This window comes from Necator americanus, chromosome X, assembly GCF_031761385.1.
Source record: "Necator americanus strain Aroian chromosome X, whole genome shotgun sequence".
Classification (NCBI taxonomy): Eukaryota; Metazoa; Nematoda; class Chromadorea; order Rhabditida; family Ancylostomatidae; genus Necator; species Necator americanus.
This window is the reverse complement of record NC_087376.1, coordinates 7,265,644-7,280,598: the sequence shown is the minus strand read 5'-3', so window position 1 is coordinate 7,280,598 and position 14,955 is coordinate 7,265,644. Positions and strand designations below refer to the sequence as shown.

The following is a 14,955-nucleotide window of genomic DNA, read 5'->3' as shown; positions in this document are numbered from 1 at the left end:
CTCGGAGATGGGTTCCAGTTTAACATCGCCGTCACACCATATTGTATATATTAAAGCATTTCAACTTAGAAGTGGTAGGTTATCGATTAGATGATCTACATGGCTGAAGCTGTGCGAAAAAAAACTAATAATAATAATAATAATAATAATAATAATAATAATAATAGTAATAATAATAATAATAATAATAATAATAATAATAATAATTATTATTATTATTATTATTATTATTATTATTATTATTATTATTATTACTGTCAGTAGTAGTAGTAGTAGTATCTTTTGCTTATAGCGCCCAAATATTTCGGACATTCATGAATCGGATTCTCAAGGAATTTTTACTCCGGATGTTTCCAACTATGTAGCAAGGAAGTAAAACAAGTCGTTAAGTTGCCTCTAACAGCCAATTCATATTCGACAAATGTTGAACGTTGCTTCAGTGAGGCATAAAAAAAATTAAAATAAAAAAATACTTATAGAAAGCAAGTACACCATAGAAACTGGGTCACAATTCTTGCTACAATTGTTTTGAATGAAAAATAATATATTTACCAAGTAACAGCAAGAATAAATAATACACAACGATAATAAAAAATGCGAAATAACCCCCACAACTGTATATCGACTTCAGTAACAACTTTCTACGTAGGCATTTTATAGGACATATGACATTTGTATTCCCACCAATTTTCTAGATAATTCTATTTGTTGGATCTAATAAGGAATCAGAATGCAATCGATACTCAACTTAGCTATTTAAGGTTTAATTTTTAATTTAACTTAGCTATTTAAAAATAGCCAATAAACAGTAGAACAATAAAATAGTAAAAGTAGAAACAAATAAAATAATAAACAAAACAATAAGAAAAATTAACAAGCATATTTGATTATTAATTATTTGAATAAAAATCAGTTGTTTCTGAGAAGCGAATACTTTATTTTCTTCCCTTAATGTTTTATTTCACTATGCTCCAATATACCACACGTAATGTGTTTCTCATTGAAATTCGTCCCACTTCTCGATATCGTGAGTGAAGAATATTTCCAGGATGCCTTGCCTTATTTTATCAACAGGTTAGTATATTACATTATTCCTTCTATTACTATTATATTATATCATTGCCAAACTCGATTTTCTGGAGGATATTCTGATGTCCCCATCCCCCCCCCCCCCCCTTTGAACACAAATGAGCACAAATTGCTTAATTTTTAGCAGGAACTTTCATCGGACTAATACACAATAAAATGCAATGGTTTACATATAATAAACAGTAATTGTAAATAACATGAACACTCTATTCCTTTGACTCCACTTCAGAAATACTTCTGAAAATTATAGGTAAACATTTCTTTTCCTTTCAACCTAATTAAATTTGATTATTTCTCATTTTGTTCTAATTATTCATAACGAACTATCCCGACTGGAACTGTCGTTGTATATACTGTGGATTGCACCTGTGCTTAGCTGCACACGAGTTCTTATGTACACAAATGAACGGTTGTGTGAATCACGAACATACGTTCGGACAGACTTATAGGGTGAATACGATGCAATATGAGGTTTAACTAAAATTTGATGAAAACTTCCAAAGAGCTGATCTCCTCAAGGATGAACCCAACTTATTTTAGCCCATGTTAATTAGTTTTCATTATGTTGTTACATCCAGTTATTTATGTGTACATGTTGTTTGCACTTTTTCAAATCTTTGCCTAAAGTCACGTTATAGCTATCTTCACACAACGAAATGGGAAGTGTTTGCACATGACAGAATTTTTTTAATATTCAAACTGTAAATGATCTTCTAGAACAATTTTCAACAAAAAAATATTTGGAAATGTTCACCTTCCACATTAGTGATACAATTCTGAAATAAATTACCCATAAGCTTGTGGAACCTCTTGAATGCAATATATAGATGTGAATGACCGTAACCACACCTACGCATTCTACGCGGATTATCGACGTATGTTTTGATGCACCCGATATTGGGTAGGAAGGGTGCGGTCAGGTCGCTGGGGTCATCTAGCGGTAGTGCTAATAAAAACGATCGCTAGAGCCGATCGGATAGCGCACATAAGCGTTGTCCTCACCGCAACGGTAAAAGAAATGTTCCGACAAAAATTGTTTCCATACATCCTGTAAGGCGGTGAACGAGAATGAAATCCAACTAATGTGTGTTTATTCGACATATTTACGAATTTTGGTTCATTTAAATCATTTTAATTCGAAATAAGAAAATTATTGAAATGGTTGAACGGCAATGGTGCATGTTGATAGATTTTAGCCAAGATAAAATTTTAAAACGCTCTCCCATCGAATCTGAGTACCTCTTAAAAAAGTGAAAATAAACAATTGTAATTATAACGAATACTAAGACATGTATTGTTTGCTGCAAATCAGGAGTTAAAGTTAAAATTAAATACTAAAATGTTGTCTGCTATTATGAGGATTGAATTAATCCAAATTGAGATAATCAAGGTAAAAAGAGTTTTCAAAAAGTGAGAGAATTTGCTGTATTTACGTTTTTAAGAAAACAATTAGCTGTGGATTAAATCCAAAAAAAGTGGACTAGGCACACTGTAAGTCCCACTGAAAAAGTCACTGCTTTGAAATTTGTAGAACGTCCGAAGCGTTATTTACTTTAAATCTTAAAGACGTCGAGCATTTTTTGCTTTTTTTATTTCGACAAACTTTTGGATGTTATAGATCGAATCATAGTATAGTCTTTCATTATCAAAGTAAAGTGTGAGAATAATCAGAGATTATCGGCGGTTATTTCATGGAAATAAGACGAATATTCACTAAAATGTTATTAACGTTCAAAATTTAAACAACGAGGCCGTTACAGCAGGTACCAACGATATTGCTTAACTCATTTTCTTATTTCTTCAATTTCACTTCTACTACTTACTACTACATACTTATACTATTCACTTATTTTTACTTACTTACTTCTTTATTTACTGATCCTTCTGTTAGTGATAATCGTTTTCATATCCGTTATTTATAAGAAATTCTGAAAACCTACCACAGAAGTCCCTTCGATTCATGACTTCACTGCAAATAACCATTCTAAGAACAGCTGGAAATGGTTTCACTGTTCTGATACTGTACGAACGTTTTTTCTCGAAAGAGAAAATAGTTCCTTTTTTTTCGCGAGGCTTAAACGAAATATAGAGAATGTGCATAGGACTGCATCCCATCTCGCAATTCGTGAATCAGGCATTCCAAAAAGTTTTTGGCGGTGAAATGGAAAAACGTTTCACTACTTAGCATATTCATTGATTCAGATATTAACCTGCAGCGACATATAAGATGGAAACAGTGATGTTAATGGGTGGGGAAAATTGAAGTAGGATAGCTAATTCTCCAACAGAAGGCGAAAAAACACGCATCCACGTTTTTTTTTTGTCTTTTTTTCAATGCTCACCTCAGTTGATCTGTATTGTAAAATCTGCATATGAACGAATTCGTATGTGCGAGCTCTTTCGAGTGGATGTAATTAGAACTCTTAAAACCTACTATTAAAATACGTTTTGAAAAATTTACCTATGGGCACACATTAGTAAGGCTGAGTCCAAGTTAACTGCTCCTCAAATATATATGATTTTGGACGTGAAGATATTGTTTTAAAAGTTGAATGATAGTTACACATTCGTAATGTATATTTTATTTCGAACATTCTGGTATCTCTAAGAGCTATAATTCTATGACTGTGAAGATTGTGAAACTTTTACTAAAGTAACAAGTTTTTTTTTCCTTTTTTCCGCCAGCCCGAACTTTTTTCCTTCCAGAATCAACAAGAAATCTCTTTGTTCTGAGGGTGCAGTTGTCTCTCGAGTTCCTAGCTCAATAGAACTTTCTCTGTTTTTTTTTGCTGCCAAAGTAGCAACCTGTTTTTCATTACTTATTCTGATTTTCCCATGTTCATAAATCGTTGACAAGTTGGGTGCGCCTTCGGTCAGTACATCACTCCAGATAGGAGCGAGATAATATGGATGAATCTATGGACGGCGAACACAGATTATGCTTTAATATTTATCAACATATTATCAGCATAATATTGGATAGCTGACATCGTCTACAGAGAAGAACGGTACTAAGTTGTGAGAAGAACTTCACTCCTTGCGCTCTGCTTCCTTTACTCGGCACTGCAACGACCGCCGTTATGCGCCGCGTCGATTCCTCCGGTGCCTGAAATCTTTCATCTTTCATTATGCCGTAGCTTTCATCTACTAGTATGCCGATTTCAAAATACGTCCGTCCTCGGACGAAGCATATATTAGACTGTCTCAAAAGAAATGCGAGTTTTAACGTTATGATTCAAATATTACGATTATTACGGTGACGATAGATGGTATCTTTGAAGCATCCCAAGTACTCGCAATTAAGCGAACAGTCTGAGTGTGATACTCCTCGATTGCGGCTAGCAGCGTTTGGTTATCGACGACGACTGGGCGCCTACCGTGTTCTTCGTCTTCGAGGGATTCGTTTCTGTTAGCTAAACGCTGGAACCAAAGCACTGGCGGCTGGAAATAACGTCTTGTCCAAATGCGAGTTACTGTGGAAGTAAGCGGTAACAATCGGCGCCCGTCTTGCCCTCTTTGAAGTCGTACAGCAACCATGCCCTAATCACTGATTTTCGGTCACTCATCTCAAGATAAAGATATTTCCCTTGAAAATCAATCAAATTCAAGCATAACAACGAAAAAACCAACAAAATGAAACACTGGAAATGCAATCCAAACATTGGCTGAAACTGGTTTCAAAATAATTTCGAAACAAGGGCAGGTTTGAAGTAGCCTAGGAAAAGGAGGAATAACTCACTGTTACTCGAGGAAATCTGGCAGGCCCGTGGTGCTGACCATCACATCTCCCTCGTCGGCTCACAAAAGTCGTCCCCAGTACGGTTGCTTTTCCAACACGCTCACTCTTCCCATTTCAGACTGTCCGTGTCGACACAGAGTAATTGCGACTCTCATCTGTAATTTGCCGTCCAAGAACATGGTCCGGGTGGGATCGACGTCCGTATGAATCGTCAACAGGATGGTGATGACTGTCTCCCGTCCTTGAACGGAGTGTATGGGGGGCCGTTCCTTGCTGCGAAGCATAGTGCTCCATCAGGCTACACTGTTCTTTGTAGAACGTTTTGGGAGGATGTTGCTCTCGGATATGCCCAAAACTTAGCCGCCGGAAGTGCCAAGGGAGTCCTTTGCGGAGCAATAACTTCGTCGTTTCCGCGGCGCCAAAGATAGCCGTTTTGGTAGAGCGCGGGTACCGTACATGAGGCTTCAACTGGCTCATATCCTCAATGTAGATGTGATAGGGGTGGTATAAGCGCGTGATGAGCGCAAGAAACGCGAGCTCAGGTATCTGCGACACTTTATCGACTATGATCATATGGCACTCCGGGAGGTAAACAATGAGGATCCCCAATTTGGATGTCGCGTTGAGGAATGACGCGTTAGTGACATACAGATGATAGCGAGTCGTCGCACGCGAAACATGATTACGACCGCTTCCGCTGTCACGTCGGAAATTTGCTCCTCTGCAACCCGGTACTCCTCGCGTTCCTCATCAGTTGAGAATAGCGTTCGCTCCGGAAAGAAGACGTTGTTTTCGATCAGCTGTCTTCCGCGGGCATTCGTCTTCCATTCGTCTTTGATGGCGAAATTACCACTGTTGATCCGACGAGCCAATAGAGCAGTAGTAGGTCGCGTATCGGTTCCCACCTGTGCAATCGCTAGTGTACCTGTGTCGGGAAACATCTTCGCATCTCGACCTTGCATCGTTGGGCCATCTTCCAACTCGTCTAGGGAAGAGATATTTCTGCTTTCAGGTGGAAGTATCCCTTTTAAGGCACGCCAATGGGCATCAGGCCTGTAGAAGATTAGGATTCACTGCAAATGACTAGCATTCCAGTGGAGACCATGTATATGACCGGAATGCACGAGCTACCATGGTGACGGAAAAATGGCAAGTGCAGATCAGGCTGTAGGTGCGGAAGTCTGCGGAAGGGGAAGCCAAGGTGAGGTTTTGATTGTCCTTGTTTAATACTCTCGGGGAAGATTGTAATGCAATAAGAATGTCCGGCAGATACATGATGGGTCAGAAAGATATTGGAAAGACGTGGTGAACAGAAATGAGGAAACGCGGGTATGTTGAGAAAATCTATAAGGGTAAATATTTGCTTCAGTGCATTCTGTGTTCACGCGAAAAATTATGGCGATTGGAGGAGCAGCGAGTGCCAAGTGTTGCTGGAAGAAGGCAGCGAGTATTATCTACAGAGATATTATTCAGGATGTTCTCGAGCCCCGTTAAAGGTTTACGGATCCCAACTTCTCTCGAGCACCAGAAAGAGTCCGCCGTTGCTGGTGTATCCTATGCGACTAAACCACACATCCCCTGGGCTGTACCTAGTGATTGCTAACGGCCACGGGGAAGGAATGATTGTGGACGCCAAGGACTTTTTCATACCGGGGCACGACAGACCACCGCGAATTACATTGTATGTCTACAGATAAATAAGCAGTGAATCTCTGGAATAACACGCGCTGGTTCGACGTGCTACTCTCGCATACTCTCGCACTACGGCTGTGGACACACGTATAACAAGACCGTACTGCGGGTGGTAACCGGACGCGGCCCAGATATCGTCAACAACCTCCGATTAGCCTTCGAAGGGTGCCATTAATCGGTAACGGTTTCCCTTCGGAGCTGAGAGTTTCCTCTCAGCGACTTTGTCTCTGCCCAAACTCGCGACAATGTTCCGCGCGCCATGCGCTTTTCGAGCCCCCGCAGCCGCATGGGTCATTTATTCAGCCATTACCGTTACCAGTATCACTAATGATGACAAGAGCGCCCATTAAAGGCAACTGGAAGATGCGGCGCGCGCGGAAGGCTGGCGCGCTCCAATCGGACTTGTTGTGGAAAGTAGCGCCCGGAACGCTCGAAGCCGCATCTTTCGGGCCGTTTTTTACGGCAATTAGGAAGAAATGGACGGAATCACTCTCCTCCCCATAATCTACGACCCCTTATTGGCATAACCCACCTGAAACAGGCACCACCCCAGATTTGTGGGTGATACCTTTAATTAACGGCGCCGGTGCCCAGCCTCTTCTCGTTCTCTGTTCGGGTCGAATTCTGAATTCGAATTCTTACGTGCGTCGTCCGAAAGCGGGTGGTCGATTGAGCGCCCAGTGGACGTTTAAATCAAGAATTCATCAACGAACGGTAGGACGATCATGAAGCAGGCGCTATTCACTTTCGAATCTCAATCTCTAGAAGTGTAACTCGACACGTCAAAGGTCGTTCCTGCGGCCATTGAACGAAGTTGCCGAACTGTCAAGAACCGCGCGGAATTAGACACCATCAAATTCCGTAGACCACCAAGGAATTGTTGGAAAGAAGAAGGGATTTGAGGCTTGATCCGAATGTATCGCACATTGAGCGGTTAGTAGCAACACTAGCTGGAGAAAAGCGTTGCAGGAGGATCTTTTGAAGTACAGGCAGAAGAAGACTCTGGAATCAGCACAAAGAAGAATGAGTCTAAAGAAGTGCCGCAGGGATCTCCGCGAATATAATATTCCGATAGGAACCTTGCTGAGCGAAGACGGGACTCGCACATCTTCTCGTCGTGAGATGGAAATCATAACGGAAAGGTTCTACTCGAACCTTTTCCGTTCATCAACTCCTCTGTCAAACCCGATCATCCCCACTGGTGAAGCTTCACCACGGATTCTCCCTTCGGAAGTACGAGACGCTATCAAGAGCATGAAACCTGGCACAGCCCCCGGACCTGATTTAATATCAGCAGACTTTCTTCGGGCTGGTGGCCATCCGCTTCATGTAATCTTAGCAGCGCACATGACATCCTACCTTTAGAAAGAAGGGATCCCAGACCAATGGAAGACCTCGCGAATCGTTTTTATCCATAAGAAAGGTGACCGAGAGGACCTTCGGAACTACCGTCCGATATGCTTGCTGAGCGTGTTATACAAGGTATTCACAAAGATCATCCTCACGCGCATATCTAGGACGCTGGATGAAGCTCAGCCTCAAGAACAAGCTGGATTCCGTGAGGGGTTCAGTTGCATAGACCACATCCATACCGTGTCGAGGGTCATAGAGATTTGCCGGGAATACCGCCTGCTTCTTGTTCTAACCTTCGTCGACTATGAGAAAGCCTTTGACAGCGTATAAATGAATGCAATACTGTCAGCGCTGGTCGATCAAGGTGTAGACGCGTCGTATGTGAGGACATTAGCCAATTGCTACTATCGATGTACGACTAAGATACAGTTTTTTCACCGCCCTCTCACCATACCCATTGGAAAGGGGGTACGACAAGGCGATACTATATCGCCTAAGCTGTTTACGGCTGCATTGCAATGGATAATGAAATCCCTTTCCTGGGAAGAAAGGAGCATACGTGTTGATGGAAGATTTCTCTCGAACCTTCGTTTCGCGGACGACATCGTTCTCTTTTCGAGCAGTACCGACGAAGCAGAAACGATGCTCAACGAATTGAGCGAAGCAGGGAAGAGAATAGGACCATTGCGGTCTCCCTCGAGGGCGTTTAGCATCTGCTGGGATCCATGCTGGCGTTCTTTTAGTCCATCTATCGTCGATTCTTCTCATAATGTGACCGGCCCATCTATGCTTTACTTTCGATATATATTCGGCTGGGTCGCAAAAACGGGACATTCCTCTTAATTCGGAGCTGCGAAGACCGGCTAGGTGTTGTGTGCGCCGGTTAAGCTTCAGGAGACAGTTCTCAAGGGCCCTGTGGGTAGTAATTAGCTTCCTTGATGTGGCAGCGGTGTCTACCCACGTCTCTGCTGCGTAAGAGAGCGCTGAAAGAACTGTCGAGCGAAACAGGTGGGCGCGAAGATCTTGGTCCTTCAGTTGCTCCGTAGTTTCCCTGACGGAACGAATGCTGAACTTGCTGCTCTCATTTTTCTATTCAGTTCTTCCTTCAACTCGTTTTCCATGTTCATAGAACGTTCGAGGTATACGTATGACGAAGTTTCCACGATTTGGGAGCCTTCAAGTTGTACTCCTTCGTCCTCGCAGTAGGCGTCCATCATGAACTGCATCTTCTTTCTGTTTATTCGCAGTCCTACACCCTTCCTTGCCTTGTTCAATTCGTTCAGTTTCATTTTTGCTTAATTTTTACTGCTCGAAAAGAAAACTATGTCGACCGCAAAACGGAGGATCGAGAGAAATCTTCAATCAACACTAGTGCCCCTTTCTTCCCAGGAGAGTGATTTTATTATCAATTGCAATGCAGCCGTGAACAGCTTCGGCGATATAGTATCACCTTGTCGTACCCCTTTCCCAATGGATATGGTGAGGGGGCGGTGGTAAAGCTGAATCTTAGTGGTGCATCGATCGTAGCAGTTTACTAATGTCCTCACATAGGACGCGTCTACAGCTTGATCGACCAGCGCTGTCAGTATTGCATTCGCTTCTACGATGTTGAAGACTTTCTCATAGTCGACAATAGTTAGAACAAGGGGAGGCGGTATTCCCTGCTAACCTCTGCAATCCAGACCCTCGACACGGTCTGGATGTGGTCTATGCAACTGAACCCCTGACGGAATCCAGCTTGTTCTTGAGGCTGCGCTTCATCCAGCGTCCTAGATATGCGCGTGAGGATGATCTTTGTGAATACTTTGTATAACACGCTCAGCAAGCATATCGGACGGTAGTTCCGAAGGTCCTCTCGGTCACCTTTCTTATGGATAAGAACGGTTCGCGAGGTCTTCCACCACTTTGTGATCCTTTCTTTCTGAAGGTAGGAGTCTACTGATATAAAAACAGGCCCGGGAGCCGTACCAGATTTCCTGTTTTTGGTAGCAACTCGTACTTCCGAAGGAAGAATCCGTGGTGGAGCTTCACCAGTGCAGATGATCGGGTTTGACACAAGAGTTGATGAACGGAAAAGGTTCGAGTAGAACCTCTCCGTAATGATTTCCATCTCACGACGAGAAGACGTGCGAGTCTCGTCTTTGCTCATCAAGGCTGCTAGCGGAACATTATATTCGCAGAGATCGCTGCGGCACTTCTTTAAACTCGTTCTTCTTTGTGTTGCTTCCAGAATCATTTTCTGCCTGTATTTCGGAAGATCTTCATGCAACGCATTTCTACAGCTGGTGTTTGCTACTAACCGCTCAGTGTGCGATGCAATCGGATCGAAACTCAAAGACCTTTTTCTTTCCAACAATTTCTTGGTGGTCTTCGAAATTCGGTCCAAGTTTGTCGTGCGTGACTTCGAAACACGATCAGCACAAGTTCGTAATCCTCTGAGCAGCATTTCGTAGTCCACATTTGGGTCCTCACATGTGCCAGTCACCTTGAGATAAGGAGTCCTCGAGTGCGTAATCGTCGTAGACGACTTCTTTTCTCTTTCGTTCCCGATAGCAGATGTTCTTTTCCATCGTGTGGCTAAGTCGTATTGTCGCACGAGGGAGACGGTGATCAGAACCACTACAAAAGGGTGGTACTACTAAGACGTCAAGTAGACACCACCTCCGGTTGATGAGTATGTGGTCGATCTCCGCACGAGTCGCGCCATTGGGCGATTTCCGTGCCCACCGACGATGATCTTTCTTCATGAAAAGAGAGTTCCCATGAGAGAGGTAACCGGCGGACAACAACCCGGAAAGACTATTGCCATTTTCGTTCCGGTCCCCTAGTCCAAATCTTCCGTTCCTGTATTCCTCTTCTGTAGCCTTTCCTAGTTTTGCATTGAAGTCTCTGACAACGAATTTGTAGAAGACTTCTCGTTGCGGATCACTTCCTCCAGCTCCTCGTAAAACGCGTCCATTTCGGATTCATCAGCTGCTGTTGGTGAGTAACTGTTGATGATTGATAGTGGTGGGTTTTTGGCGCAGAGGGCGGAGGTGAAGAATGGCCAGACGAGGTGACAGGATCTTGTGAGAACCGACAAGATGGACGAAAGATGGGTGCACAGCAAAACCAACACCGCCTACATTTTGCGACGGAACCTTCTCTCCACGAATGACGAGTCTACCGTCATTCATCTGTCGTACGTCGCTCCTTCTGCATTTCGTCTCCTTCAGAGCAATCACGACAGGGCCCAGTGTGCAGGGTGTGCAGGGTACTAAGGCAGTGAATATGCTGGAGTGGCAAAAAGACTTTTCCCCAAAGTAAGCAGCCCTTCACCGGCGAGGTTAGCTTTCACCACAGGTCGCCGCCCAACGTATATGGATCAGGGAGCCACCTTGCGACATTTTGCCAAGACGGTGGTGAATCTTAGCAGTGATTTACTCTTAGCTAATCTTCCGATTCCGAAAAGTAGGAATTTCGAATGTGTCGAACTCCTTCTCAGCTTGGGAGACCCTGTCAGAGGAAGAACCTCCGCTGTGCATTTAATTTCGACGTCCAGAGTCTCCTCCACGCCACTACGAGGCGGTAAACCGTTGCAGAGGTATGTTAGACTTTATTCAATACTAAATCGCTCTCCCGCCTCTCTCTGTTTGTGGATCGTGCTTACTGTAAATAAATAGACATTAACTTTTATTTTGCCCTAATCGCAATAATTTTTCGTTAAGGAGTACGGGGAGCCTTACTTTTTTGAAGACATTTAGAAGGGTAGTTCCACTCTGCTATTAACATTACTCTCTAAGTAGTTACGAAGTAGTTAGACGAAGGAACTTCCCATGAAAATGGTCAAAGTCGTTCATCTTCTCGAATCTTCTTGGGCTCTCATTCCAATTTTTCAAAGATGACGTCATGTAGGTGTTATAGAGAAAGAACAAGAGAAGAAAGATATAGAAAGAGAATAGAGAAAGTAGAAAGAACAAGTTTCAAGGAAGTTATTAAGAATATGCAAGTCACACATCAAAAATGAACCAGAATAAAAATTTGAAGAATTTCTTCCAGATTAAGGACTTTGTTAGTTAAAATGTCCAAGCCGATTCTGTTTGTTACGATGATTCATTATGGGAAATATCGCATTGACTTCCACGAAAATACCGTTATACCAAGACGAATATCTGGATATCTATGCACATCCAGGAAAGATCCCATAGTTCCACTGATAGAATGACCATTAAAATTGAATTTTAATTTCTAAAATGCATCACTTTCAAGTCATAGACGAGTAAATTTGCCAGTGTCGAATGAGTGGAACTTGTTGCAACAACTTCATAGCTTTATATTACATTTTCTCATGATACCACCTAACCAACTTCGTCAGTATAATATTTTCTGAAAAAAAATATGCGAACATCCTATAACACTAAATCTTTCTTTCCAAGGTTGAATGGATGTTTCACTCTTTCTTCTGGGCAGCATGGAGCATTCTCGCTAGAATTGTGCCAAACAGCAAAATCTCTTTGATTGCGCATTATTTCTTTGGAATATTTCCACCTTCCTTATCAGACAATATCTTGTGTACTGACAAATCTTTGATTCCTTTTTCTTCTCTCAAACCAATGCATTTTAATGTCTAATTAATTACCAGTGATTGTCAACTTTACCTTATTAACAAAATGCCGCCTCAAACGGTTTAAGAAACTTAAAACTAATGCTAAAGATCACTAATATCGTTGTAATTGTGTGAATAGACCAAGAAAATCTAAGATGAATTGTTTATTTGGTTATTTTTTCCTGGGTTTCCTTATGGATGCAGTCGAAGCAGCGACAAACCGATCTCGTGCCACAAGAGACAAGGCTCTTCCACGCGAAATAAAAAATTCCGAGTTGTTGTAAAGAATCTATTGGAAATTTCATAGAATTTTATTTTGCTTCTACGATATTCGGGATTTGAATTAATTTCTGTTTATACTGAAAATATTATTGGATAGGATTAAACAACACTTTTTACTCACTTCATAACCACGGCATAACTCCATTAGTGATGCCGAAAAGAATAAAGATGTTTCTTTCCTACACACATATTTCCACTTAAACACCGTTTATTGCAGGCAGGACATATACGACGAAGAAAAATCGGAAGTTGACGAGGCAATTTTCACTCCGAAAAGACATGCTCTAAGACGTTGAGCGCGATATCATACCAGTTTAATTCTATTAATCCTTACTACCTCAACTACTTCGTCTTTGTTCTGTTTTTTTGGTTCATCATTATAGGTAGAAATTGCAGTAGTAACGCAACACATTAGTGTTTCGTTCCTGTCCAATTAATTTATGAATATTTATCTTAGCATGTTTAAACGTCTTCGCAATATCTGTTGAGGTCTTTTTCTTGATAATCGACGACTATTCAGTATATTACCTGGGTACGCTGAACATGTTTTTTTTCCTCAATTTTTATGATCTTATATTTGAAAATATTTGAAAGAGTTTACAGAGCTTACTACCCGTTTCCGCCTTATGCTGCTCGCTACAAATTAAAAGCAGCGTATCACGAAACTGAGGTGGTACGGCAAGTGAAGAGAAAACCTTGAAATCGAGTTCTAGATTACTGAAATGACCGTGGATCAACGGTGAGAGTTGATTTCATAGTAAAGAACGCTGTCTTCCAAGCCGTCTTTTTTTTTTTACGACGATTAGGGGGAGATGAACGGTGCCACGCTCGTTTCCGTAACCTACAACCCAAACTCTATATAAACTCTCCCTGAGCTTTCCGTACTACGTCAACTTGTGATACTCTGCCTTTTGAAAATTTGCTCAAGACGGTCATTGACAATACCATTAAGTGGAGATTTATTTAGCTCGGTATCATTAAAGAGAGAAATCAGTGAATTGACAATGTTGATTATTCAGGAGAAAGTGGTTATCATATCAGCGGTCAGAACACACCAGGATTCCATTCGGCAAACTTCAACTAAGCTCACGCAGAAAGTGAAATCAGTGCATGTATTAAACGAACAAAAGCATGGAAGAATCAATATATGTATAAAACTGATAGTTTCGAGAAAAATGTCTGTCATTTTAATGGTCGGCATATGCCAAGGCCTCATCTGCTAAGCTTTTAATTCCTTTAAAACAAAATAGTACTCGAATCAATAAAATCGATGCAGCCAATAAACTTGTCAAAATTGGCACATGAAAAGTAGCCTATAATCTGCAGTTTGGCCAAAAGATTGAGTTGACTGCGAATTTTGAAAATCGATCAAGTACTTTAGTAGCTAGTATCGTATTCGAAAAATGTGCAAAAATCCACATATGTTTGTACATATTTCCACAGCTTTACATGTGCGGAAGAAAACAAATAAACAAAATATGAAAAGTTTATCAGTGCTGACAAGATCTGATGCGTCAGAGGATGGGAGGTTATTGAGAAAGAGGAACCGGAAAGGATGATCAGTTATCAAGTTACAATCGCGCAAACGTACTTGCTCTAGAACTTTGTTGATTAATTTGAAGCGTATTAGGAAAAAAGTACGTATTTAACGTCTACCAAAGAACACATGTTCAGTCCTTTCTGTGAGTTCGGCGCTCCAAATTACCTATCCATTTTCGAATCAAAATTGGAGACTTTTGACGCATCTCGTTAAGAAACGGAACCTCAGCGTTATCGTCGTCGTCGAGAAAAATCGCACATTCCAACAGAAATTCATTCATGAAAAGTTTATATGTCCTGCAGATAGCGACTTTGTAAATTAATTCGCGGGGAAAAAATCAGTAGGTGCGAAAAGCTAGTTCAGATTTCCACAGCTTAAAGAAAATGTGTGTGTGTAAGACAATTACGATCACTGAAGGATTCTTTTTGAGTATGAGTATATTTGCAAGCACGAGGAGGAAACATCCAATTTCATTTCTTCTTCCTTTCTTTTAAAGAATTTCCAGTGCTGTTTTGCATAAAAATTGCTGTTTCCCGCCTTTAATAATCAGAGCGGCTGCGAACAGTCAGCGTTAATGGCTGAACGGCAGGTCAAATTGGCCCGGGCAAGAGGGAAAGATCACAAAAAGACTGGTTTGTCTATGTATGTGTGTTGATAGGAAAAATTATGTGTCGG

General features: G+C 41.4%; 5 protein-coding genes across 7 annotated transcripts; 1 reads left to right on the top strand and 4 right to left on the bottom strand.

The window, feature by feature from the left end:
* Positions 1–4,042: 4,042 nt before the first annotated feature.
* RB195_021717 (uncharacterized protein) lies at positions 4,043–6,103 on the bottom strand (the record flags this gene model as incomplete). Of its 2 annotated transcripts, XM_064208593.1 has the most annotated exons (4): positions 4,043–4,195; positions 4,336–4,502; positions 5,478–5,881; positions 5,943–6,103. In XM_064208593.1, the coding sequence occupies 4 exons, from the start codon at positions 6,101–6,103 to the stop codon at positions 4,043–4,045; spliced, it is 885 nt and encodes a 294-aa protein (XP_064064474.1). The 2 variants fall into 2 exon arrangements, with proteins under 2 accessions (XP_064064474.1, XP_064064475.1); XM_064208594.1 differs by lacking the exons at positions 4,043–4,195; positions 4,336–4,502 and having other exon boundaries at positions 5,398–5,881.
* Positions 6,104–7,543: 1,440 nt separating this feature from the next.
* On the top strand, positions 7,544–7,885 carry RB195_021716 (uncharacterized protein; the record flags this gene model as incomplete). The annotated part of the gene is made up of 1 exon (XM_064208592.1): positions 7,544–7,885. One exon carries the CDS (start codon positions 7,544–7,546, stop codon positions 7,883–7,885), a length of 342 nt encoding a protein of 113 aa, XP_064064473.1.
* Positions 7,886–8,904: 1,019 nt separating this feature from the next.
* Positions 8,905–14,560, bottom strand: RB195_021713 (uncharacterized protein; the record flags this gene model as incomplete). 2 transcript variants are annotated; one of them, XM_064208588.1, is made up of 3 exons in its annotated part: positions 8,905–9,093; positions 9,543–10,492; positions 14,446–14,560. In XM_064208588.1, the coding sequence occupies 3 exons, from the start codon at positions 14,558–14,560 to the stop codon at positions 8,905–8,907; spliced, it is 1,254 nt and encodes a 417-aa protein (XP_064064469.1). The 2 variants fall into 2 exon arrangements, with proteins under 2 accessions (XP_064064469.1, XP_064064472.1); XM_064208589.1 differs by lacking the exons at positions 9,543–10,492; positions 14,446–14,560 and having other exon boundaries at positions 8,905–9,162.
* Positions 9,510–10,319, bottom strand: RB195_021715 (uncharacterized protein; the record flags this gene model as incomplete). Its single annotated transcript, XM_064208591.1, has 1 exon — positions 9,510–10,319. One exon carries the CDS (start codon positions 10,317–10,319, stop codon positions 9,510–9,512), a length of 810 nt encoding a protein of 269 aa, XP_064064471.1.
* RB195_021714 (uncharacterized protein) lies at positions 10,342–11,049 on the bottom strand (the record flags this gene model as incomplete). Its single annotated transcript, XM_064208590.1, has 2 exons — positions 10,342–10,814; positions 10,950–11,049. The coding sequence occupies 2 exons, from the start codon at positions 11,047–11,049 to the stop codon at positions 10,342–10,344; spliced, it is 573 nt and encodes a 190-aa protein (XP_064064470.1).
* Positions 14,561–14,955: the final 395 nt, after the last annotated feature.